The sequence below is a fragment of the Anomalospiza imberbis genome, unplaced genomic scaffold (genome assembly GCF_031753505.1).
Source record: "Anomalospiza imberbis isolate Cuckoo-Finch-1a 21T00152 unplaced genomic scaffold, ASM3175350v1 scaffold_78, whole genome shotgun sequence".
Lineage (NCBI taxonomy): Eukaryota > Metazoa > Chordata > Aves > Passeriformes > Viduidae > Anomalospiza > Anomalospiza imberbis.
This window is the reverse complement of record NW_027100397.1, coordinates 379,590-405,563: the sequence shown is the minus strand read 5'-3', so window position 1 is coordinate 405,563 and position 25,974 is coordinate 379,590. Positions and strand designations below refer to the sequence as shown.

The window sequence follows — 25,974 nt, the reverse complement described above, 5'->3', positions numbered from 1 at the left end:
CAAAGTGGGGAGCCCAGAGAGGGGGGAGCGCCGCCATCGGCGGGACCCTCAAGAGCCTGGAGAGGGGCAGGGGGGACTCCTTGGAGCCCCCGCAGCCCCAAGCAGAGAGGAAGGGGAGAAGGGAGCCCGGGAGCCCAAAAAGCCCTGGCAGCCCTAAATGGGGAGAGTCAAGAGGGGAGAGCTTTTGGGATTGCTGGGATTCCCAGCAGCCTGGGGAGGGCGGGCAGCGAGGAGAAGGGGGACCCCCAATCCAAGCGTGACCCCCAGCAGCTGGGACAGGGGGGAGCCCCAAACAGCAAAGGGGAGGGAGCAGGGACGGGGAACTCCTGGGAGGCTTTTTCAGGGCTGAATCTTGGTGTTTGGGAGGTTTTTATGGAGCCCAGGTGGCCAGGGACTTCTAGAGATGGACTCGGGCAGAGGGACCTTCAGACTCAAGGTGCTCATCCCTTGTTTTCCCCAGACCAGGATTTCCCATTCCCAGCCCCTGGGAGGCGGCGAGGAAGAGGAAGACCCTGTCCTTGTCCTTGCTCCCCCAGAGCAGGAGCTGAGGATGGAGAGCAGGGAGGACAAATCCCTGCAGCAGAACCTCGTGGAAGAGGCTGATTTGAGCAGCTCCACGACGCAGGAACCCAGCGGGAAGGAAAAGCCCTGGAGATGCCGCACGAGGACAGGCTGCAAACGCAGATCGCGGGGATCTGAGGAGGAAAGACCCACCCTGGGCCAGGGAGGCAGCCGGAGATTGAGCCAGAGCTCGGAGCTGGTGGTCCATGAGCAGCTCCATGATGGGGAGAAGCCCCACACGTGCTCAGAGTGTGGGAAGAACTTCAGGAGGAGCTCACACCTGATCAGGCACCAGAGGATCCACACTGGGGAGAGGCCCTACGAGTGTAGGGAGTGTGGGAAGAGCTTCAGGCGGAGCTCCCACCTGATGAAGCACCAGAGGATCCACACTGGGGAGAGGCCCTGCGAGTGTTCCAAGTGTGGGAAGAGGTTTCAGACCAGCTCCCATCTCCTCACGCACTATCTGGTTCACACAGAGGAGAGGCCCTTCTGCTGCCCCGACTGCGGGAAGGGATTCAGGCAGAAGTCCCACCTCATCAGACACCAGCGCATCCACACCGGGGAGGGGCTCTACGAGTGTCCCCAGTGTGGGAAGAGCTTCCCCAGCAGCTCTACCTTGACCAAACACCAACGGAGCCACCGGTAATGGAAGCGCTGCGAGTGCCCCAATGTGAGGAGAGCTAAACTCCATCCCCCACTGGAGGACCCACATTTGGCACAGCCCTGGTGACCCACATTCCCTGTGATCCACATTGGGAACACACCCGGCTGCTTCTCCTTTCCTATTGACCTTAATTTTTTTCTCTTCTCAATTTAACTGCACTCCAAAAGCCAAGAGGCATCGATCTTTCCCCTCAAAACCACTCACATGCCACTGAAAACCACTGAATTTTAACCCATAAAGGCTCAATCCCACCTCAATTTGCTTGTTCCCACCTCAAAAATCTCAATCCCACCCAAAACTCACTCGATTCCACAACCTCCAGAGTGAGATGGGGTTGGGAGGAGATTAGGAGAAGTGGGATCCCAGTTTGGAGCGGTGACATGGGGACTGTGTGGGGATGGGTGGCTGGGATGTATTTGATAGCAAATAAAACTTTCAGACTTACTGATTTCTTTGCCGTTCATTTTCAGTCCGTGGCAGTTCTGTCTGCAGAGCGCCGCCTCACAGAGTGTCCCCTCACAGTTCCCGCCCTTGGCCTGGCCCCGCCCCTTTCCCCTCACGGTTCCCGCCCTTGGCCTGGCCCCGCCCCTTTCCCCTTCACGGTTCCCGCCCTTGGCCTGGCCCCGCCCCTTTCCCCTCACAGTTCCCGCCCTTTCCCCGCCCCTTTCCCCTCACGGTTCGGCCTTCGGGAACGGGGGAGGAGGAGGAGGGAGGGAGGAAGAGGCGCAGCGGCAGCCGGGAGCAGCCGGAGAACAGCAGAGAAGGAATCGCGGGGCCCTGGCGCTGCCAGAAGTCGCCGCAGCCCCGGGAGCATCGCCCCCCATCCCGCAGGTGCCCGGGGAGGGGGAGCTCGGCCCAAATATCCCGGGGGGTGCCTGGGTTGGGGTTTTTTGGGGGGGATGTTTGGAGCTGGCAGGGCTCCAAAGCCGAGCCGCAGCTGGCCCTCGGGGGACATCGGGGGGTCCCCGGGAGGTGTTTTTGGGTGGTCCCGGGGCCGGCAGTGGCTTCTCCCAGTACGAGCCCAGTTCGTTACAGTATGAGCCTGGTAACTTTCTCTCACTCCCTGCAGGATTCCAGTCTCTCCCAGTTTGATCCCAGCTTATCCCGACCTGTCCCGGCTCCATACCCGCTAATTCCGCGGGCTGCCAGGGCTGCGGGAACGGGGCACCGAGGGTGTCGCTGCTCCTGTTAAAGGAGGAGGAGGGAGGGAAGGGCAGGGCAGGGATGAAGGAGGAGGAAGAGGTGCAGCTGGAAGGAGGGAGGCGTGGGGAAAGCTGGATTCAAGGCTCTTCATTGACTTCTCATTGTCCTGCTCGGAGCTTTTGGAGTTTTGTGCCAGAAATCTCTCCCCTCCCCCACTCACCCACAGGGCTTTGGGGCGGTTTTCCCTTTTTGGGGGAAATCAAAGCGATGCGCTGATGCTCCGAATTAGGGGGCAGGAGAAGTGGGGCTGCTGGGCTTGCCGCAGAGCCGGAGGCAGCGAAGGCGAAGGCGCAGGGCCGGGAAAGCCGTGTCGGGAGGTGCGGAGCAGTTTGTTGGTGCTGCAGATCGATGCCGGCCCGGGCCCGGGCCCGTTCCAGGGCTGTTCCTCATCTCCGGCTTTGCCCTCCCACAGCCCGGGGGGCCCTGAGAGCGCGGGGCGAGGCTGTGCCGTGTGCAGAGCCCGCCCCTCGCTGCCATTGGCCGCTGCTGCCGTCAGTCGCGGTTCTGGCGCGCTGATGGGTGAGAGCGGGGCGAAGCACGGCCCCGCTGGCGGCCTGAGGGCGGCCCTGGCTCGGCAGCGGCGCCATTGGCGGAGCGTCTGTGCGGGCCCGGGAGCAGCGGCAGCGGCCGGAGCGCGGGGAGGCGGCATTGGCGGAGCTCGGAGGCGGCCCCGGCGCAGGTGGGAGCCGCGCCGGGTTCTGCGGGGGCTCGGGGCTCGCTGCGGGCGGAGGGGGCGGCAGGGGGCTCCGGCGGCTTGGCGGTGCCGTGTCCGGCCCGTGCCGGCCCTGGGCTGAGGGCGCTGCGGGAGCGGCTGCCCGCGGTCTCCTTCCCGCCGCTGCCTGGGCAGGAGCCGCTGCCGGAGCAGCGCTGGCTCGTCCCGGTTGCTGTGGCTGGGACAGAGGTGGCTGCCCCGTGGCCGGGACCGTGCGGGGAAATTCCCGTCGCCGGAGGTTTCTGTGGCCAGAGGAGACCGAGGAGTCCTGTCAAAGTGACTCGATTGCTGAGCAGAGGGAGAGGCCGTGGGGCATTTGCCATGCGCTCTCTGCCCTTGTTGTAGCACGCTGCCTCCTTTGGATGCTCATTTTCCCGGCCGCATCTCCCTCTGCCTTTGCCCACTGGCTGAGGGACTTGGAAGGTTCAGACTTCCCGATCCGCCTGCTGCCCGTCCTCGTTCATATGCGCCCCTCCTTGTGGATGACAGCCGATATTCATGGCTCTGTTTGGTCTTTGTTCTTCGGGAAGTTGAGGAGTTTAGCAGGACTTTGAGCAGCTGTCCGGGTCCATTTGTAACATTTATTGGAACGGATGGTTTCTCCCGTTACTTCCTCATCTCCAAGTCCCCGGCCCTATCTCCAGGCAGATTCACTCATTGACTCTGTTTTGTTCTTCCCGGGTCCTCTTTGGTTTTGGGATTATTCTCGGTGCCCTCATTCCCTGTCCTTTTGTAGCCGTTTCTGGATCAGGAGGCCTGGCTGCCACCTGCATCCCCTGGCTCAGCTGCTGGATGAGCTGCACTCCCAAGGTGTGGAGCATGGTAAAAAGATGAGAGTTGCTGTAGCACAGAAGAGGAGAAACAGCATTCGTTTAACCCATGGTGTGCCAGAGAGCCACGAAACCGTGTCCCATTCCCATCCCTTCCATGTTTGGACCAATACATAAACTGCTCTCCTATTTCCTTTTTTGCCTTTTTCACTGCTTTTCCTTTGTCGTCTCTTTGCCAACAGCAGTTGGAGTCATTTAGTTTTCCACAAACTCCGCCTTTTTCTGCTTACAGATTATATGATCCCATCCCCTGGTGAAATGTTGTGTTCCTCGTTTCAGTGGATGGGTCGGCAGGAAGGTCAGGAGCTGGAGGTGTCTGGTTGGTTCTTATTTCGAGGACAGCTTGTAATCTAATGATGCCATTGAAATGATAAATGGGTTCTGTGTCTCCTGATATGAATTGGTTCAGGTCCCAGGGGCTGGTCCGTGGTGTTGTAGGATTTGTTCTGGTGGCCCTTCATCTTTTCCCCATTTTTGGGCGCTCCCTCCAGCCGGGGCTGCATCAATTGAACGCTTTTGTCTAATTACATCATCAAATACTTGAATTCCAACTGATTTCCCTGAACTTGTTATAGCAAAAACCCCAGTGCTCTGATACTCCCTGTATAGCATAGACAGTGCCAGCACATGTTGGAGTGGGCACAGGGATGATCCCCCCTTATTTTAGTGAAGTTTTCACAACATTCTCCATTTGCTGTTTCCCTTTGCAGCTTCCCCCATTTCTGTTGCAGAGTCAGAGATCCTCACCATGGGCTCTGCCTTCAGCTGTGCAGATTCCATCTGTGCAGGCAGGCAGAGCTTGGGGTGAGGGGCAGAGGGAATCAGCCCAATTCCTGCCCCAGGCAAGAAGAGGCAGGTCCATTGTCCCCACTTTGCCCCAGCAGTGTTAATTTGCATTTCTAAAGCTCCTCTGCTGGCTGCCTGGAATGCAGCTTCTCTTCCAGAGCAGCCTCCAGCAGCCTCACATGTGGCCCCACCAGAACCTGCTGGTTTTTTTTCTTTCAAATCGTCTATTTAGTGTTTATGAGTCAAAGAGTCACCTTTAAATCTCTTCTGGTTTTCCAAATTGCAGCCTAAAGGTGAACGTCGAAAAACCCAGACCAAAACTTTGCCACCACTAAGAGCCATGCACAAACATACACAAAAAAATTCCAAGGCAATTAAGTTTTTTCTACTTCTCCTCGGAGTAAAAACTCATTCTCTCATCCCTGACCAAAACCTAACCGGCAATATAGAAGTAGGATTATTACAAAAAATACTCTACTGCTATAAACTTTGCACTGAAAGTGCAGGAAAAAGAAAAACTCCACTAATATATTTAGTGTTGGAGTCAAGGCATTCCTTGATTCTGGCCAGTGCTAGAAGTGAAAAATGATCCAGCCAAATTAAAAAAATAAAAAGAATTTATTTTAGCAATAGAGATCTAACTTAGCCAGCCACAGGGAAAAGGACAGTGCCCAGCCCGGGATCGGCGCTGGGTGCAAGACACAGAAATCAGCCTCAGCAGAGGTTTCACTCTATGCCTCCACACCACCATCCTGGTACAAGCGATTTTTTATAGGGAAAATTTTGCCTGAGGCCAGGACTTCGGCATTCAGTCTTTTGTTTCATTTAAAGTCCCATAAGTTGATGAGATTTCTTTCTCGGCGACAATGTAGAGAAATTCAAAGTCTGGTGTAGTGGAAGCTCTTGATGAAATTTACGGGAACAGAGTATTTACATGTATCGGCCCGGGGGGATGATCCTGATGTCCATCTCGGGTCGTTCACGCGATGATCAGCGCCTGGGTGTCTCCATATCGCTTCAGATAAGGCCCATCTCCTGGCAAGCCACATCTCCTTGCTTGTAAATGGTTTCAACACACACTTAGTTTTGCCGGAGAAGGGGGGAGCTTCTAATGCCAAGAGGCACATCCTAACAACTATTTAACATTATATATATATGAAGCAAGAAAATGGCGCGAATTATACCTGTTACATATAACACCAGGATGTGCAACAGAAATCATTCCATCCCCACATAGCCCGGGTGTGCAGAGAAAATCGTTCCATGACACGTGGGTTTAACTGGATTTTTCCCAAACTTGATACAGTCTGAACCAATCTAAATCCATTGGTTTAATGTTCTGCAGTTTCAAGTTGTGCAGTTTTTAGTATTTGGGTTCCTACTGGACCCGGATTTCTTGGCTTCTGCTGTTCTTTAGGTCGGAACTGCTGGATTTCCTTCTCAGCCTTTTCCAGAGCAGGTGTCTCCAGCTCTGCCGGGGGGCAGTGTCTGGGGTAGGTGTTGGTTGCTGTTTGCTGCTGGGCGTTATCTTTGTGGGAATCTTTTGGGCCATTCCCAGAGTGTTGAGATGTCAAACTCATCTCCACTGAGTGGTGGAACATCCCTTAAAAAAACCTTTACCATTTCTTTCCCCGAGGCCAAGGCAAACCAAGGCTGAGTAGAGAAATAAAATGTTAGCAATGTTCAAGTCTATGACCTGGTGTATTTTCCATCAGTGCAATCCCAGGCAGCGCAGTGTGTGAGTGTGGCTGAGACCCAGAGTGGAATTGTGCCGTTGTCTTTGCCAGCAGCTGTGGCAGTGCAGGCCCAGAAAGCACTGAAGCTGCAGCAGTGGCAGCAAGGATTGGCCCCGGTGGCTGGAGATGCCCAAGGAGGGTGCCCAGGCAGAGGATTTGAGCAGAGGATGTGTGGGCAGGCCCAGGGGCTTGCCCCGCTGTGGAGCCCTGGCTGCTGCTGCGCTGCCTTCAGTGCAGGCTCCGTGGGGGCCTCCCATGCTCCTGCTGCAGGCGGGAAGTGCAAATCTCCGGGGCTTCAGAGCCCTGGAGCCCAGGCTGAGGGGTCCCCCCGTGCTCAGCTGTGCTGGGGGCTGTTTCTGGCCTCAGGGACACTTGGCATGGGCCACGCCACTTGGCCACCAGTGGTGCTGCTTTGGCCTCCTTAGGCAGGGCCCGATGTCCTGCTTGGATGTTGGGAACAGCAAAGTGCCAAGGCAGGCTCTGTGCCAGCCCAGCTTCCTGTGGGAGAGATTTCACAAGAGACAGGACTCTGGCCACAGACTGCTTTAAATGTACATCCCTTATCCCCACCCTGCACTTGGTGGAGAATTACCAGGGTAAGGAATTCCCAAGATCAATTGCAAGGGAGAGAATTCAATATCGGCCCGGGGTCTGGCTCTTCTTCTTGCCAAAGCCAACGGCAAAAGCCGTACCCATGGCATCTTGGTTTACAGCCCTGACTCCTTCCCAGGGGCTGTTTGGGTGGGCTCTCCCCTGGCCAGGAGGGCAATGCCTCTGCCAGGTGCTTGTGGCCGACCCCGTCCCCTGGGTGCTGGGGCCCCCTTGGGCCCTGGGGTTGATCCCAGAGGGGCTGTAGGAGCTGTGCCATGGCCTTTGCCTTCAGCTTGGCCTTTTGCTCATCCCTTCTTGCATTCAGCTGCTGTGCTTTGTGCCCAAGTGCTCCAGGGCCTTCTTCTGCCACTCCTGCAGCCGCGCTCACTGCCTGTGGGTGCTCATCCTGTGAGAGCTGCTGAGCTTTGTGCAAAATCGTTCCTTTCTCCAGCGACCCAAAGCAAATGCTTAATAGAAAATCCTGATCCTTCCATGTACAATCTGCAGCTCCCAGCGTTCCCCACGTGGAACCCACCTGTGACCCCCTTGGCCCCCTCGCCCCTGCGAGGGGAATTTGGGGAGGTGGGAGTGGGGCAGCGCCAAGGCCGGGCCCCCCCGCGCTGTCCTGGCGGGAGCGGCTGCAGTGGGGACCGAGTGCGGGCGGAAGCGGCCGAGAGCCCAGCGCTGCCCCAGCCCGACCTGCCCCAGCTCCATCCCTGCCCCTGCGCTGGGATGCTGTGGGTCTGGGGGGAAGAGGGAGCCGGCAGTGGGTGCTGGGCCTGGGGGCAGGAGGAGAAGGGAAGGAGAAGCAGGGTTGAGGAACAAAATGGTCAAAGGATGGACGTGGCAGGAGAAGGTGGGATATTGCAGGAGAAGGAGGAATAGCAGGAGGAAGAGGAGTGTGAGGAAGAGCAGAGACACAGGAGGAGGAGCAGAAACAGGAAGCAGCACAAGGTTCCACCCCTCCCTGTATCTGCAGCCTCCCCCCAGCCCCAGGAGCGCTGCTCCCCCCACATGCAGCAGGTGACTGTGGAGGGGGATCCAGGATTTTCACGGGGTGAATCTTGGTGTTTCTGAGCTTGCTTTGGCTAAATGTTGGTGCTTTGGTTTTATGTGGCAGGTGAATCTTTATCTTTTGGAGGAGGTTTTTGCTGACTTGTGAGGTTTGGGGTGTTTTTGATCAGTGTCTTGAATTTTGCAGGATTTCTGGGGTGAATCTTGGGTTTTGGAGGTTCTCACGGACACAAGATTCCCAATGACTTCCTGGGATGAAGTGTGGCAAGGAGGAACATCCAGTCCAAGGTGCTCTCCTCTTGTTTTTTCCCCAAACCAGGAGTTTTCATTCCCGTGGCGTGGCTGGATGCAGGAGGAGGAAAAGCCCCGGAGATCCTGCAGGAGGAGGGGCTGCAAACCCAGCCCAGGGAGCTGCGGGGAGGAAGGAGCCCCTCTGAGCCAGGAAGGTGGCCGGAGATCCAGGCGGAGCTCAGAGCTGGAGAAAAAGCCACATGGCAGGGAGAAGCCACACAAGTGCTTGGAATGTGGACAGGGTTTCAGGTTCAGCTCCAAGCTTATTGAGCACCAGAGGATCCACACTGGGGAAAAGCCCTACGATTGTGGGGAGTGTGGGAAGAGGTTCAGAAGAAGCTCAGCCCTGATCCAGCACCAGGTGGTCCACACTGGGGAACGGCCCTACAAGTGTGGGGAGTGTGGGCAGGGATTCAGCCACAGCTCCACCCTGATCCGGCACCAGGTGATCCACACTGGGGAACGGCCCTACACCTGCTTGGAATGTGGGAAGAGCTTTGGGTGGAGATCTGCCCTGAGAAGACACCAGCGCATCCACACTGGGGAGAGGCCCTATGAGTGTCCCCAGTGTGGGAAGAGGTTTCACACCAGCTCCGATCTCCTCAGACATGAGCGGATTCACACAGAGGAGAGGCCCTTCCGCTGCCCCGACTGCAGGAACGGCTTCAAGCAAAACTCCCACCTCACCGTGCACTGGCGCATCCACACTGGGGAGAGGCCCTATGAGTGTGGGGAGTGTGGGAAGCGCTTCTCACAGAGCTCAACCTTGACCAAACACCAACGGAGGCACCACTCACGCTGTGAGTGCCCCGAGTGAGGGCAGAGCTTCATGCTCTTCTCCAGCTCCATCCCCCATGGGAGGATCCGGGCTGGATGATCCCCAGTGACCCCCGTTGGGCAGAGCCCTGGTGCCCCCGAATGGGGAATAAAACAGAGAGTTAAACAATGGAGCTGATAAAGGGGCCGAGATCTGAGGCCTGACTGAGCAGAAACTGTGGGAGACACAGACACAGTTTAAGTCTCCCTGGGCAAGAAGTGACCAAGCAACCTGTTGTGAGACTTTGTGATAAGATAATGTTCCCAGGTGCCGTGATGTCATGAAGAATGTGTAACCAATGGGAAATTGTTAGCAAACATCGAGCCCTATCTGAGCACCACACAAGTAAAACCCTGTATAAACACCTGATACCCTCAATGAAATTGGCTTCTGGTCTAAACTCGGCTGTCCCCGTCTCTCCATCGTGGATAAGCCCTGTTGTGGGTGATCCCCGTTGGGTGGGGGGAAGGTGTTGGAGGGATTTCTTTCCCTTCTCCTTGTGCTGCTGTGTTTGGTTGGTAATAAATTCCCTCCGTGTGCCCAGGCTGAGTACCCCCAAGTCCTTCCCCACTGCCCCCCATAAACTGGACTGGGTTTAACTGGGAAGCTTTACTGGGAAGACTGGGAGCAGGCGGGCAGGGGCAGAGTGACAGCAGGGTTGGGGGGGACACACGACCCCCCCAAAAATCAGCGTGGGGATGAAGCGGGGGGTCCCGGCCGGGCCCGAGACCACGGGGAGGGGCTTCAGCCGGCGGCGGCTCAGGAGCTCTGTGTGCAGAGAAAAGGGGGTGACACCGGGCTGGGGGCCCCGGGGAAGGAGCACACAAGCTCCTAGAAGCTGAGCCCCAGCGCCAGGAAGACGAAGCCCAACTTGGAGCCCCCGATCCCTGCCAGCATCTTGCTGCGGGCGGCATCCAGTGGCATCTCTGGGGGGTCTGCAGGGGTAAGGACCTCCCAAAACCTCTCAGAGACACCCCAAACCCTCTCCCAGTCCCTTCCCAGCCTCACCAGGACTCACCCTGAACCCTCCTAGTCTCTTCCCAGCACAACCAACCTCATCCCAACCTCTGCTTTTCCATCCCCAATCTCCTTCCAGCTCCTCTAGACTCACTCCAATCCTTCCCAGTCACACCCAGCCCCCCCAAACTCCCTCCCAGTGTCCAGCAGGACCGCCAGAACCCCATCCCACCCTCCCCAGCATCCTTGAAATCACTTCTCAGCCCTTCCACACCTCCAAGTCCCTCTCCCAGCTGCAACCAGGCTGTCTCCAACTCCCTCCCAGTTGCTCCCAGCACATCCCAGTGGCTCTGGCAGCGCCCCCAATTCCTCCCCTGTACCCCAGTGCCAGCTCAGGGGGTGCTCCAGGCTGATGTGCTCCACCTGCCAGCTGCAGGTGAGCCCGTGCCAGGGGGATGTTTCCAGTAACACCAGGAGCAGGTAGGTCCAGTCCTTGTTGGGGACCATGTCGGTGGCCTCCACAGAGAGCTCCTGCTGGCCCTGGAACCACCTCAGCTGGGTGTGGGCAGGGTAGAAATCCATCACGGAGCAGCCCCGGCTGGGAGCTCGAGGGCACCAGCGAGATGGATACGCTGGGGGACATTGGGAGAGAGCGGGAACAGACTGGGATCAGCTGGGGGGAACTGGGAGAGAGAGGGGAGGGGTGGGGTGGCCTTGGGAGGGACTGGGAATGGACTGGGAAGGACTGCCGAGGCACTCGGAGAGATGGGAGGGGATGGGGGGCACTGGGAGGGAGGATGGAGGTCTAGGAGTGAACTGGGAATGGACTGGGAATGGACTGGGAGGGACTGGGGCGGCACTGGGAGGAACTGGGAACGAAGCGCGCGGCACTGGGAGGCCGAGTCCAGTGCGGGGCACTCGGCGCTGCGGGTCTGCCTGGCAACTGATGAGTCATCAGAGACACGCGCTCTGATTGGCTGAGAGGCGGCAGCACCACGCTAGGCTGAGATGGACAGCCGGGAGGCACTGGGAGAGACTGGGATGGACTGGGAGAGCCACGGGGGTCAGTGGCAGGGACACAAGGTCTCGGGGATGGGCACAAGGAGGGCTGAGGGCTCTGGGCCGATCCCAGGGAGGTTTTGAGGGGCTCCAGGGTCATTGGCAGGGCAGGGCCCGAGGGGACACGCTCTGCCCCGCGCTCACCTCGGCGCTCCGTGAGGAACGGGCTGAGATACTCGTGGTTGTACCGGCACAGCCAGTCCGCCGCAGCCCTTTTTTGCTCCATAACGTCTGGGTCGCTGTTCCAATATCTGGCTGCTGCCTCCCCATAGGGGGTGAACCCCAAAAAGTGCCCCACGTCGCAGTCGAACATCGCGTACTGCTCCCGATTGTAGATGAACCTGCTCAGGTACCTCACCTTCTCCGTGCCGTTCATGAAGTGACACTCGGACTTTCCCACGTACTGGAACACCCCTGTGTGTGCAGGACACAGGTCCGGGGGTGCCCCCCCAGCAGCCCCAGAGCTCCGGGATCCACCCCGGATCCCCACTCCGAACCCCCTGTGCCCCAGGGCACCCATGGATCCCTCCTGCCCGAGCTGCCACTTCCTCTTTTCCACCCTTCCCCCATTTGCCCTTCCACATCCTCTCCCCTCCGACTTTCAGCCTCTCCCCAGATGAGTTTTGGGGTCCCATTTACTCCTTTTCCTCTTTCCCAACCTTTTAAACACAATTTCCCAAAAGCCCAGCCCCCCTTCCCGCTCAGTTTTGGGGTCCTACCCTCGCCTTTTCCCCACTTTCCCACCCTCTCCCGACCCTTCCTCACCTGCCCCCAATCCTCAGCCCCTCCCGCTCTTCCTTTCGGGGTCCCCTCCTCCTCCTGCCCCTGCAATTTCGGGCTCCCACCGCCCCCTTTTCCCCATTCTCGCCCCTGTCCCACCGCCTCCCGCCCCCCCCGCTCTCCCGAGAGCTCCGCGCCCGCAGCCGGGGGGGCTCCCAGCACCACCAGTGCCACCAGTACGGCCCCAGCTGCCGCCACTCGCCCCATGGCCAGCGCCGCCCAGGGAGCACCAGCCCCAGAGCGGCCGCGCTGCGCTGGCAGCACCAGTCCGGAGCAGCGCGGGCTCAGCAGCGCCGCGCGCTCTCATTGGCTCCGAGCACTTTTGGGCACCGATTGCCGAGGCTCTGCCACACAACCGATGACTCCTCAACTCCTCGCGCTCCCATTGGCTGCAGCGCGTTTTGGCTGCGTTTGGATTGGCTGAGCGGTTCCGGGACGCTGCAGCCCCGGCTGGGGCTTTTCCAGGCACGGGGAGCCTTGGGGCGCTGCGCAGCTGGGAGCTCAGCTGTGCCCAGAAATGTGTGCCCGGCTGCGCGGGGTCTCAGGGGTGCCCGTGGCGAGGGGTGACGCTGGCCCCATGCCAGGCACCCCCCAGAGCCGCTCTGTCCCTGCCCCCCGCAGCCGCACAGGGACAGAAAATGGAACCGAGGGTTCCTGCCTGGGGACAAGGAGCGGGAGAGATCCCTCAGCAAATCCGGCACGGGCACAACAGACCCGGCCCGGGCACAGGGAGGGAATTTATTACCAACCAAATCACACCAGGACAAGGACAGGGGAAAGAGATCTCTCCAACACCTTCCCCCCACCCAACCGGGATCAGCCAGAACGGGGTCACCAGGGCTCTGCCCAACGGGGCTCACTGGGGATCATCCAACGTGGATCCTCCCATGGGGGATGGAGCTGGAGCAGCGCACGAAGCTCTTCCTGCACTCGGGGCACTCACAGGGCCTCTCCCTGGTGTGGAAGTGCTGGTGAGGGACGATCCCTGAATTCCACCTGAAGCTCTTCTGACATTCCAAGAACTCATAGGGCCATTCCCCAGTGTGGATCCTGTGTTGCTTGGTGAGGTCAGAGGTCCCACTGAAGCTCTCCCCACACTCCCCACACTCACAGGGCCTCTCCCCAGTGTGGGTGTTCTGGTGTTCCATCAGGGTGGAGCTGCAGCTGAAGCCCTGCCCATATTCCAAGCACTTGTGGGGCTTCTCCCTGCCATGAGGCTTCTCCAGCAGCTCCGAGCTCCGGCTGGATCTCTGGCCACCTTCCTGGCTCAGGGCGGGAGCTCTTTCTTCCCTGCAGCTTCCTGGGCTGGGTTTGTAGCCCCTCCTCCTGCAGGATCTCCGGGGCTTTTCATCCTTCTCCATCCAGCCACACCCTGGGAATGACAAATCCTGCTTTGGGGAAAACCAAGGTAGGAGCACCTTGGAGTAGAGGCTCCTCACTGCCCAAGTCCATCCCTAGAACTCAGCAGGAGTCTTGTGTTCATGGAAATCTCCACTATATCAAGGTTCAGCCCAAAACAACTCTCCCAGGACTTCCCGATCTCTGATCTCTCCACTTTTGGGGTTTCAGAGGTTTCCTTTCCTTGGGATGATGGGGGTCCAATGGCTCCAGCGGCTCCCCCTTCTCCGGCCTCCTGCTTAGGGATAATCCAGGGGTTTTTGGGGATCCATGGGGTCCCTTCTGCCCTGATGCTCTACTTTGAGGTCCCAGGGGTTCCAGGGGTCCCTCCTCTCCAGGCTCCCCCCCTTTCCAGCCTGCTGGGGGTTCCCCAGCTCCAGGATCGCCCCTCTCTTCTCTCCCAACTCTGGGGGTCGCAGGGGTTACCCCTTCTCTGCTGCCCCGGGGGTCCCCAGGACCAATGTCCTCCCCCTGGTGACCCTGGGCAATGGCCACATGAACTCCCAGAGATCCCCCCAAGGGGCTCAGCTCTGGGGTCCTGCAAGATCCAAACCTACACCCACACACACACACACACACACACAGAAAACAAAAAAAAAAAAAAAAAAAAAACAAAAAAAAAAAAAAAAAAAAAAAACCAACCCTCCCAGGGTTTATTTGGGCCTCCCAGACAATATTTGGGGCTCAATTCCACAGTCTGCAAGCTCCAAACACACCCCAATAAAAAAACCCTCTCAGGGACCCCCAGACAGATTTGGAATGAGCTCCCCCTCCCCTCCCACATGCAGGATGAGCTGGGGGCGATGGTCCCGGGGCCAAGGGTGCTGTGGACACAGGGGGCACTGGAACCTCCTGTTCCTCCTCCTTTTCCTGCTCCTGCTCCTCCTCTTCCTCTCTCCCTCCTCCTCCTCCTTCCTCATCCCACCTCCTGCCCAGTTCCTGCCTTCTCTATATTTAGAGTGGAGAACCTTGCTTGTTTTTAGAACGAGAACAAAGATCCCAGAGGGAACGCGGCTTGCTGGTTTTAGCCAGAAGTGTCAGTGACTAAAGGTCATGTTTGCTCTGCTTTGGTGCCGTCCTTGTTCCTCCTCAGTGTTCAGGCTGGGCTATGGGGTGTCCTTGTTTGCTGCATTTTCAGAGCTCCTCCTGGATCCTTTGGGCAACAGGCTGTGCCCTGGGAGGGTTCTTTGTGCTCCTTTGTGACACAGGAGAACCTTGCAGGCGGTTTCTGCGTGAGCTGCTGCTGTGATGTCACAGGAGCACTGCCACGTCCCCGAGGTGTTCCCGTTGCTGTGGCACACGGAGGCCTCAGTGTCCAGAGTGGCTCTGGGCACTGCTCGTTGCCGGAGGATCCTCCTGCCCGAGGCATTCTCAGCAGCCAGCCCAGCCCTGACGGGTGTCCTTCTGTGCGTGCAGGGCTACAGTCTGCAGACGTGTGCAGCGCAGCCAAAATGATCCAGCACGTGGCTGCTGCAGTTTGCACGCTGTACTCTGTGGCGTATGCGGGGTATTTTTTAACCCACTTGGCACGTAAGTCGAGGTTTTCCCTCGGTGCTGTGGCTTTGGGCTTGCTGTGTGCTTGCTGTTCTTCCTCTGGGCCTGAGCTGACTTTGGAACCAAATTGCCATGAAGACACCATTGCTTTGGGAGAGCTCCTGGCAGCAGCTGCAGCTGGAAAAGGGGGTGTCTGCAGCCAGCGGGGCGTGCTCAGCATTTGCAATGAGCCCTGGGGGGTTCTGTTCCCTCAAGCGGGGAGTCTGTGGCAGCAGAGCCTGGAACTGCCTGTCCAGCCAAGAGCTGACCCAGCCCAGTATTTTGTGCTGTTCTCTTGCTGTGTGAAGGGACTGTGGCTCCTGGAGGCACGCTGTGAAAGCAAAATGCTCTCTCGGGGTTGCCTTGCTCTGGGGCATTTCCCACCACAGGCAGTTTTTATCCTGACAGCGTCTGGTTCATGTTCCCTCTCCTGTTGTAGGGCACCTCATGAGTGGATCCCGAGCAGCTCCTCCTTCGGTGAGTGGGAAAGGAACCTTTGGTGTTTGGAATTGTGCAGCAAGTTGTGAGCTCGGCATGTGGCAGGCGAGTGCCAGCCTGGGAGGCTGAAGGAAAGTTCCTGTCCGTATCCTTGCAGCAGCAAAGGGATCCCTGGGAGTTTTCTCCTTTTCTTTCTGTCCACAGGGCACAAAAGCAGCACCAGCACCTCCTATGGCTCCCTCTGCTTCCAAAGAAGTGGCCAAAGAGGAGGAAGGCCGCAGTGAGCTTCCCGCTGTTCCGGGGGACGATGGTGAACGTCCGTCAGTGACGGGAGATGACAGTGAACTTCCCGCTGCTCTGGGAGACGAGGGCGAACATCCCGCGCTGTGGGAACACAACGGCGAGGCTCCCGCGGTGTGGAACAAGGACAGTGGACATCTCCCGGCGTGGGAGGAGGACAGAGGACATCCTGTGTCTTGGGAAGAGGAGGGTGAACTTCTCCCAGCATGGGAGGCGGACAGTGAACGTTCCCTGTTGTGGAAAGATTATGGCGAACCTGCAGCGTTTTGGGAAGAGGACGGAGAAGCTCCCTGTGCTTGGGAAGAGGACACTGAACCTCCCTCGGCTGTGGGATCCTGGGCTGAACATTCTGACAGCAGCACAGCCCTGCAGCCAGAGGGGAGAGGGGAGTGGTGCCTGATGCAGCTGAGTACGTCTGCTCTGTTCCTGTGTGCCAGAGCAGGGTGCTGTGTGTGTGTCTCGGCATCAGCTGCACCCAGTGCTGCTCTGCAGCTGAATGTGCCAGGGTCATTTCTTGTCCTTCCCCAGCTGAGACCAAGGGGCTGACGGCCCCAGGGAGGGGGGCTGCATTCTGGCTCTGCTGCAAGGCGGGGTCTCACTCTGGGAGGGAGCGTCTTCCACGTGGTTTCTTTCAGGGAACACCGTGAGCCTGGCGGAGCCTGCCGAGAAATACCTGGAAATGGAGCAGATTGGCCAAGGGTAAGTGCACGGCAGTTACTTCTGCACAAGCAGGCCCAGGTGTTGTGCTGGTGCAGGATCAAGTGAGAAGTCAGGAGAGCTCCAAACACCTCCAGACACTGGGGTACCATCCTGCTGTCCCTCAGTCCTGATCAGAATTGATACCTGTGCTCACAAGGCACCGTCAAAGGCCCCTGAGGCTGGCAGTGTCCTGCCTGCAGCAAGGAGCAGGACCTGGAAGATCTTCTGTCCCTGGAATTGGATTGCCTAAAAGAGCCACTCACCATCTGGTGATTGTCAGAAAACAGTTCTCAAGGAGATTTCTTTCAAATATTTTGCTTCAAAAAATATCCTCGGGTCAGGATTAACAACCTAATGGTTTAGAAACAGAAACCAGAGCTGAACTAATAAGTGCTCTATTCTAGCACAGGTAGTAGAGCCCATACATTCAGTAACAGACACAGAGCTGATGCACTCTGGGGAAAATGCATCACCTGCCTGATGGCAGGACCCTTGTGGATCCTGCAGGGCTTAGGCAGGAAATGGAAAAGGATGGAATGCATTCTTTTCCAGTTCTTTAGACACCCATTGCTCACTTCAGGTTTTGAACTAAAGCAGTGCAGCGTGGACATTTGGGATTTGCTCCAGCCCAATTCCTTGGTGTCGTGTCTCAGTTTTCTCTGGCACACCTTGCATGGCAGAGGGCTGGTGGCTGCTGCGCTGTTGTTGGAAGGGTCGATGCCCCCAGGTGTTTGTGAACGCTGCAGGCAGCAGAGATCTCCTGTCTGGGCTGGCTTTCACTGCCAGGGCCTAAAGCGCTGCTTCTTTCTTCTCTGCTGTTTTGTCTCCAGGGCTTTTGGAACCGTTTCGAAAGGACTCGACAGGGCCACTGGAGGAGAGGTCAGTGTCAACACGCCCAGCACGTCTGGCAGCTCTCCAGGGCTCTCCCCTCTGCTGGGAGCTGTGGCTGCAGCTTTGGGGGCCAGCAGAGCTTTCCTGCACAGGCTGCTCCTCTGCAGGCAGAGCCGTGTCAGCCTGCAGAGCACAGCTGGGACAGACTTGGTCCTTCTGAAGTGCCCACAGGAATGCAAGGAGGGCGATGGATGTGTGTGTTTGCTTTGTTGTGCAACCCCAACCAGAGCAGTTGCATCTGAAATCATGACCAAATCCCATAGAACTGCAAAAGGGTTCCCGGCTGTTTTGCTCTGCACAGAACCAGAATTACCTCCTGCTTGCAAAATGTGTTTGAATAATAATGAGAGTGTTGAGGCCATTTGAGAAGACTGTAGGTGCAGAGAATGTGGTTAGAGCTTGGAGGCTGACAGCTGAGGGGCCATTTCTGCAGGGCTTGCAAGGCCAAATATCTCTGGCCATGTGTCCTGTAAGCAGCCCCCAGCGAGCAGAGCAATGGGCTGTGGGAATGGCACTTGCTGAGCTCTGGTGTCCCATCCCAAGGCAGTTTGGCACAGCCCGGCTCGGTCGCCCCAAAAAGACTCGCTCCGTGTTTGCTGCGGCCTCCTGCCACAGACTCCTCCAGTTAAAGGTCTGCAATGTCCCTTCAGGTGGCCATAAAGAAAATGAGTCTGAGAGGGCAGAACAGGGAACGAGCTGTGAATGAGCTCCTGCTCCTGCAGGACAAGAAGAACCCCAACATTGTCAGCTCTTTGGACAGGTGAGTGCTTCAGGCCTTATCCCGTGCCCGGGCCCTGCCTTAACCTTTCCTGCCATCCGTAGTCTGTAGCCTGTTTTGAAAATGCCTGACCCAGCCGTATCTTCCCAAAACAACAGCCTGGCAGTTTACTCCCTCCGTGTGCTTTTGTAGCTTTAGTTTGGTTTTCCCTTCAAGCTGACCCTGTTTTCTGTGTCTTACAACAAGTGCTGGTAAACCACAGCAGAAATTATTTCCCTTGGCTTCTTCTTCCCAGCCCTTTCCCATTGCTGCAGATGCCAGGAAGACCAGGTTCTTGTTCCCAGAAATGCCTCGTTTGCCCATTTGTCACTGGCCTTGCCTGTTTCTGAAGGGACTTTCTGAAAGGTTTTCTGACCCCTTTTGTCCCAAGTGCTGCCTGGCCTCCTCCCCTGGATAACCCTGGGAGCTGTGTTGCCTTGTTCTGCAGGGAAGGGTGGAACTGATGAGTTCAGCAGCTGAACCAGCTGGGGGCCAGTGTTGTGGTTCCACATTGATCGGGGCCTTTGCTAAACTGCATTTTTCACCTGCTTGCCATCTAAGGCCTCTCCTTTCTCACAGGGGTCTCCTCCTTTAGACTGTGCAGATCCCAAGGGCTGTGCAGCCTGGCAGGAATGTCTCTCCATCGGATTCTGTCCTCATTGACAAGTGACCTGGCAACAAAACTCCACTCCAGGCTTTTCCATGGGGGAATTGAGCACTGCACATTGGTCTCCATACCACTGCTTTCCTCTTCCAGCTTCCTTGTCGATGGAGATCTCTGGCTGGTGATGGAATACATGGATGGAGGAACTTTGCAGGACGTTGTCAGACAGACACGCATGGCTGAAGGAGAGATGGCAGCTGTCAGTCGGGAGGTGAGGGATCCTGCCTGTGACTGCCATGCCTTGGACACGATGGTCCTTCCCAGCAGGGTGTGAGAGCAGGAGTGGCTCCATGCTCAGGGCTTTGTTTCTCTGTTGTTTTCATGGGCTGGAGAAGAAAGAGCCCCTGCAGTGAACGGCCTGCCAGCAGCAGTGCACTTCTGCTCTGTTCTTGTTCTCTTTCCTGCTGTTGTGGCACTCTCTGTCTGTTTTGGATTTGATGTGCTGTTCTCAGCTTTGCCTTGAACCGTTTGCCTGGAGCTTGTCTGCACTGCACTCCTGGCCTGTCAGAGCAAAGTCGCTGCTGGCAGAATTCTAAACTGTCCTTTCATGTGTGATATATTCCGGCCATTGGTTTTTACCCTCGTGTTTCTTGTTCTCTCTCAGTGTCTGCAGGGCCTGCATTTCCTCCATTTGAACCGGGTGATCCACAGAGATCTGAAGAGCTCCAACATCCTTCTGGGCATGGACGGCTCTGTCAAGCTGGGTGGGTGTTCCTGGCCAGGCACGGCGCTCCCGGGATGCGGCTGTGGGGCTGCTTCCCAGTGACAGCCAGAGCCCCACAAGGGCTGCTGGGGGCACTGCCCGGCCCCTGCTGCCAGCTGAGAGCGGCTGCCCCTGCAGAGAGCTCAGGAGAGGAGCAGGCTGTCAGGGGTGCCTTTGCTCTGGGAATGGCCCTCCCAGAGGGGCAGGAGTTGGAATCTACAGCTCCAAGGGAATCAGTAAAAGCAACTGCATGAATGCTGAGGGTTTCTTTAAGAGTCCAGTTCAGTTCCATCTTTCCTTGGCTACAGCCCTGAGGACTTTTCCAGCTGACTTCACTGCTGCATTCTCAGACTGAGAGCGGGGAGTCTTTGTGCTTGGTTTCCTCATTCCAGCTGCCTTTGACAGTGTTTGTTTCTGTCCTCAGCTGATTTTGGCCTCAGCCCTCAGCTCAGCCCTGAGCAGGACCAGCGCAGCTCCATGGTGGGCACTGCTCACTGGATGGCCCCAGAAGTTGTCACCAGTTCTCCTTACGGCCCCAAGGTGGACATCTGGTCCTTCGGCATTGTGACCATCGAGATGGTGGAAGGAGAACCTCCTTACTTCAAGGAAACGAGGGCCATGGTAAGAGGCCAATTCTCCCGTGGTTGCAGAGGCCTGTGAGCACAGGGTGAGCCTGCACTGGGAGCAGCAGCTGGAGGATTCTGCACATGGGGAAGGGAATTCCCAGAGGACTGGAGTCTCAACACAGACACATATTCTGCAGTCTCCAGACACAATTTGCTTTGGGATTTACGTTGTTGCAGTTCTTCTGGCTGTGAGGATGACCTGAAAATGTGAAGCAAGTGCACCAGCTCTTTACAATGGCTGAGGCAGCACCAGGGTTTGGGTTTTTTGGTTGGCATAGAAAAATGAGCTGTGAGCAGCATCTCTGCCAGGGAGGAAAGTGCCCCTGGAGCTGGGGCTTGGAAGCCAGGGTCGATGTGAGCACTTGTGGGTGGGAAGGAAGCTGGCAGAGCGCTGAGTTTGCTTTTCCTGCAGGCTCGCGCTCTGATCCGGCAGAACGGGACCCCGCAGCTGCAGGAGCCCAGGCGCCTGTCGGCTCTGCTGCGGGACTTCCTCGAGTGCAGCCTGGAGCCGGACGAGGAGCGGCGCTGGTCTGCCCAGGAGCTGCTGCAGGTGAATGCCAAGCGGCTGCAGGGGAAGCAGCAGCGCCAGGGAGGGGTTTTCTTGTGGGGCCCCCTCCGATGGTCTCCGGTCTCGCTGCTTTCCACACGCAAAGCAAGCAGAATCCTCGCCTGGTTTGGCTTGGCAGGGGCCTTTCGAGGTCATCTGCACCTGGGGCCCCGCAGCGAGCAGGGCCATCTTCAAGCAGGTCAGGTGGCTCAGAGCCCTGCCTGACCTGAGCTTGGATGTTCCCAGGGAGGAGGCACCTCCCACATCTCTGGGCACCTTCTGTCAGTGCTTCCCCACTCTCCTGCTAAAAAAATTCTGCCTCAGACCTAATCTGAGCCTGCTTCCCTCTCCTGAGTTTCAGACCATTTCCCTTTGTCCTGTTGCAACAGAGCCTGTGAGGAAGTTGACTCTGGAAAGTAACGGTTCATTTCTTTCTTTTTTCTCCTTTGGGCAGCACCCATTTTTATCATCAGCCAAGCCTCTCTCCAGCCTGACCCCTCTGATCACCGCAGCAAAGCAACTGAGGCATCAGCGGAAGAGATGAAGCACTGGAGGACAGCGTTTAGTTACAGTAGTTAGTTAGGACAACTAGTTAGTTATGGTAGTTAGCAGTGCCAGTTAGTTATGGTAGTTAGTAGTGCTAGTTAGTTATGGTAGTTAGTGGTGCTAGTTGGTTAAGGTAGTTAGGACAGCCTGTTTATTACAGTTCTTATGACAGCCTGTTTATGTTTATGTTTATGTTTATGTTTATGTTTATGTTATGTTTATTAAAAAAACTTATGGCAGTTTTTTGAATAAAAACTCTCTTAAACCTCAAGTCCCTTGACGTGTCCCTTCCTTCTCCCTGTGTGACTCAGCTGCCCGGAGCAATGTGAGGGGAGAGCGGGCCCAGCCTTGCCCAGAGCTGAGCCCCAGCAGAGCCCTGGCAGAGCCCAGAGCAGCCTCGGCATCTGCAGAGTCAGGCTGGAAGGAGGCGCTTGGAGCCTTCTCAGCTGCACCCGACTCTTGGTTACAAACTGTGGGTGGTGGAAAATGCCACCGGCTCTGCAAGAGGGCAGAAGGGGCCCGGGGAAGGCCCAAGTGCTCCGAGCAAGGGAAAAACCTGCCCTGGGTTTGTTATAAAGAACTATGTAGTTGGTGGCTTTTGCTATTTTGTCTTGACTTCTGCAACTTATTCCTAATCACAACGATTTTCATACAGTACAGTTTGTAATGATTTTTAACTACTTTTGCTGTCGTACAATTTGTCAGCATTTTGTGGCCAGTGCCCTGGCCCCTGTGTCGCTCAAATCCTCAGAACATCATTCATGGATGATATTTTAGTTTGTGGACAGTGTGAAAAACATACATTATAGTTTTGGCTTTTGCAAAATATTGAAGTGGATGCTACGTGTTGTGCATTAGAATGTTAACTTTTGCAGAAGTAGCTGCAGTTGTGAAATAATAACTAATGCTTTTATTTTTGTAACTAACTGACAAGAATAACTCAGAGATATTTGTGAAACAGCTAATGTTGATTTAAAGTACTTGTGGAAGTAGCTAAAACCGTCTGCATGGCCAGATAACATTTAAGGAACGGGTTTGATGAGGACCCCTGCCGCTGACCCTTCGACTGTCAATAACTGTCGCCTGCTGATGTGGAAACCCAGGGCACTGGGAATATTTCTCTGTCTGCTCTGGGGTGTCCTGACCCCCAGGGGAGCACTGACTTTGACCCTCTTTCATCGAGAAAACTTCCAAAGCCTCAAGGTAAACTAGAAACCACAAAAGTGTGAAAGAGATTGTAGAGATTGTAGAGAGTAGTGGAGTATGTCACATGGGTGAGACATTTAGGTTTTAGGATTTTTAGTATGTTATAGATGGATTCAAGATGGAGGATATAGGGTGTTGTCTTGAGATCCCTTCTTCTTTCTTCTTCCTCTTTCTTCTTGCCTTTAGGTGATGTCTTGTAATTGGGTAGAAAAATCCACATGAAAAATCCGGGTCTTTAGGGCTCAGTTATTGGGTTAGAAAGGAAAATAATTTAGGTGTTCCTACTTAATTGGGTAGCTTAGTTTTTGATTAGACTCAAAATGCCTTATAACAAGAGATTGTTAGTCACTTTTGTGCTGTTTTTCCTGCTCGCAGAGTCTGGTGCAGACAGTGTGCTGAAGTTTTGATAAGGTAACAATAAACAGAAGCTGAAGACCAAAGAAGGCCAATGCATCTCTCCTTCCTGACACAGAACTGCTCCAGGAGGGTCTCCCCTGCCAGGGGAGCCCCCAGGGAGTTGCCCAACTTGGGGCCTGCAGACTCACAGCTGAAACCAGGGATCAGGGGGCTGTTGTGAGGAAGTGACACAAAACCCTCAGAACAACAATCCACAATTCCTGCACGTACTCTAGAAAGGCAGCTTGGGGGTCAAACCAACTTAAAGAGTTCCTGGAACAAGTAAACGAGTTCAAAGAAATGTTTGAATATGTATAATCTTTATCAATATGTTTTTGAACAATAAAATGGAAAAAATAGATAAGAAGAGTTGCTATGGCTAACCAGTGTGCCTCTGGCCATTGCCAAACACCCACCGCTGTTATTGATTTGTCTCTAATTATGCCTTCTTAAAGTTTTAAAAATTCTAAAGCATGAGGCTCATTTCTCACCAAACCCAAGGTACTCACCCCTTGCTTTCTTGCAAGCCATTGCCAATCCTCAATTTCATCTGGGTGGAGGAGAATGACGCTGCAATGAAAACAAGGAAAAGGAAGATGCACTGCTGTGGAGGCCCAGGAGCCTACCATCAGAATCTCAGTCCCTCAGCTGTGGAGGACTGGTCCCAAACAAGAATAGATTTCAAGGTTATGGGGAGAAGCTTGCTTCTCCCATAGATCTTTGCAGGCACATGCTGATTTCTGTAAAGTTATGTTACCCCATTGACCCGTTGGCCTAATTACCCTAGTTCAACCCCTGTCACCTATTTTGGTTAGTCCCTAGAATGTTCTCCTCTCTCTGTCCCTCCACTGGCCCAAGTTTACTGCATTTCCCTGCCTCTGTTTCCCTATTAGCTGACACAACCCTTAACCCCTCCTTTGCACCATTTTCCCCCATATCCATTGGACCCTGACCCTCAGCTCCACCCTCACTACCCCATATAAAAACCCCCTGTGCCCTCAGCTTGCAGCCTGTCTTTGTCCCTGGAGCCTGTTCAGCTCTGTGCCCTGTTCCTGTTCCAATAAACCAGTTTGCTGGAGATCCTACAAAGACCCATCCTGCCTACTTTGTCAGCTTTATAAAGTCGCCGTGAGCTTCGGGCTCATCAGTGCTGGACGCTCCAAGGGCCTCGGTAGTGCCAGGACGCTACAGACTGGGACAGCCAGGCAGGTGAGGAGGAAGTCACTGCCCCTTTGCCCCTCTCTCCTGCTCCATCTCCCAGCCCAGCATTGCCCCTGGCTGCAGGACAACCTCGCTGCTGACGCCGTTCTGCCAGGGATGGATTGTGGGGATCTCCTTTCCCTTCTGGCACGGAGGCAAATCCCATCTTCTTCTCTGCCCTGCTTCCTCTCCTCATTCTCTCCTTCATCCATTTACGTCTTTTCCCATTTCCTTCCTCCCTTGTTCCTTCTTCTTCCTTCCTCTCCTGCCTTTTCCTTTCCCCTTTTCCCTGTCCCTAACTCTCCTTGTCCTTCCTGCCCCAGGCACTGAGCTGCGGACAGAGACCAGGGAGAACAAATCCCTGCCACAGAACCTCGTGGAAGAGGCCATTTGGAATTGCTCCACGGTGCTGGAATGCAACGGGGAGGAAAAGCCCCAGAGATCCCACACGAGGAGGGGCTGCAAACCCAGCCTGGGGAGCTGTGAGGAGGGAAAACCCTCTCTGTGCCGGGAAGGGTGTGGGGAATGGGAGAAGAGCTTCAGGCAGAGCTCAGCCTATTCCTGGTGCCTCCTAAGACAGCGGTGCTGGATGTAGAGATCCATGGGGCTGCAGAGATGCCCCTGCAGATCCATGGGGATGCAGAGGTCTCCCTGCATATCCATGGGTGTAATATATAATTTAAAATAAATTCGTGCTCAGGACTAAAAAAATACAGTATCTTGTAAAATAGAATCAAGTGACAGAAAAAACAATATATACAAGATGAATTCCTGTCTCAAAGGATGGTTACTCTGAAGGATTAGTCCATCTAGAAGATAGGCATTGAACTGATAAGATGAATATTCATAGCCAGAACAAGATATTCGAGAGGATTGCCATCTAACGAGACTTCAGCAGAGTATTCCAGGAAAAACTCTGCACAACAAAAGAACATGCATTAATATGTGGAAAGGGGCAAGACCGACAAGAGGGAACAGGAAGACCCCCCAGGAATCTTACTACGTCTGAAAGCAATATAAATAAAACCCTATGGAATCAGTACCTTGTGAACTGCCAGAGGTACGGGGCTGTATAGCCTGAAACCACCTCCGATCGCCTGGCTCGGCGCTGTTTTGCTTGTGGCTTTTCCAATTTTTTTTTACTTGATTTAATAAATTCCTCTAATTATTAAATTGACTGATTCATTGATAACAATGGGGCTGCAGAGATCCCCCTGCAGATTCATGGGGATGCAGAGATCCCCCTGCAGATCCATGGGGATGCAGAGGTCCCCCTGCAGCCCCTGGAGGAGCCAGGCTGGAGCACGGGGATGCCTGAGAGGAGGCTGTGACCCCATGGACAGAGGGGCCCCCGCTGGAGCAGCCTGTCCTGGAAGGACTGACCCCGTGGAGCAGTGACCCACGCTGCAGCACTTGGAGGGGGGCTGTGCCCCAGGGGATGGACTCCGGTTGGAGAAGTTCCTGGAGAAGTCTCCGGTGGGAGAGCCCGCAGGCTGCAGCAGGGGAACGACTCCTGTCCCTGGGCAGAGGGAGAAGCCACGGGGGATGAACTGAGCACGGCCCCATTCCCTGTCTCCTGCACTGCCGGGGGAGGAGGTGCAGCTGGAAGGAGGGAGGCGTGGGGAAAGCTGCATTCAAGGCTCTTCATTGACTTCTCATTATCCTGTTCTTGTTGGAACCCAGAATGTCCCTTGGACACTCTTGGATGTTCCAGGCACAGGTCAGAAGCATTTGAGACCCTGGCATGCAGCTGGAAACCCCTGTGGCTTTGACTTTGACCCATGGGACAATTTACCAACATTGCAGGAAGAACAAGAAATCACACAAGTTTAGATATTATAGTAGAAGTAGTCACAAAGTGAAAGGAAGAACTTTTGAGTGCTGTACAGGGGGGTTTTAGGCCTTGTACAGAGAGGTCTGAGTTTTGTACATGGGGGTCAGAAGTTCTAAGATGAAAGGACTTGGGCATGCCCTGTCCTCCTTCTTTCTCCTTCCTAACCTCCATGTTCATGGTGATGTTGGCACTCACAGATTGGTTTAGAGTAGAAAGTCACCATTCAATATAGGTG

At 55.6% G+C, this 25,974-nt stretch overlaps 3 protein-coding genes and 1 pseudogene across 3 annotated transcripts in view; 2 read left to right on the top strand and 2 right to left on the bottom strand.

Moving 5' to 3' along the window:
• The window catches only part of LOC137467743 (zinc finger protein 850-like), a 192,088-nt gene that overhangs the window by 16,796 nt on the left and 149,318 nt on the right, over positions 1–25,974 (bottom strand). The window lies entirely within an intron of this gene.
• Positions 551–9,543, top strand: LOC137467761 (zinc finger protein 16-like). The gene is made up of 3 exons (XM_068179191.1): positions 551–1,203; positions 7,851–7,853; positions 8,596–9,543. Exons 1-3 carry the CDS (start codon positions 551–553, stop codon positions 9,203–9,205), a joined length of 1,266 nt encoding a protein of 421 aa, XP_068035292.1. The 3' UTR covers positions 9,206–9,543.
• On the bottom strand, positions 9,327–12,208 carry LOC137467760 (class II histocompatibility antigen, B-L beta chain-like). The gene is given in 8 exon segments (XM_068179190.1): positions 9,327–9,380; positions 9,879–9,984; positions 10,038–10,131; positions 10,543–10,754; positions 10,756–10,794; positions 11,012–11,021; positions 11,366–11,638; positions 12,127–12,208. Coding segments are annotated over 8 exon segments (870 nt in total).
• LOC137467745 (serine/threonine-protein kinase PAK 3-like) lies at positions 12,896–25,303 on the top strand (annotated as a pseudogene).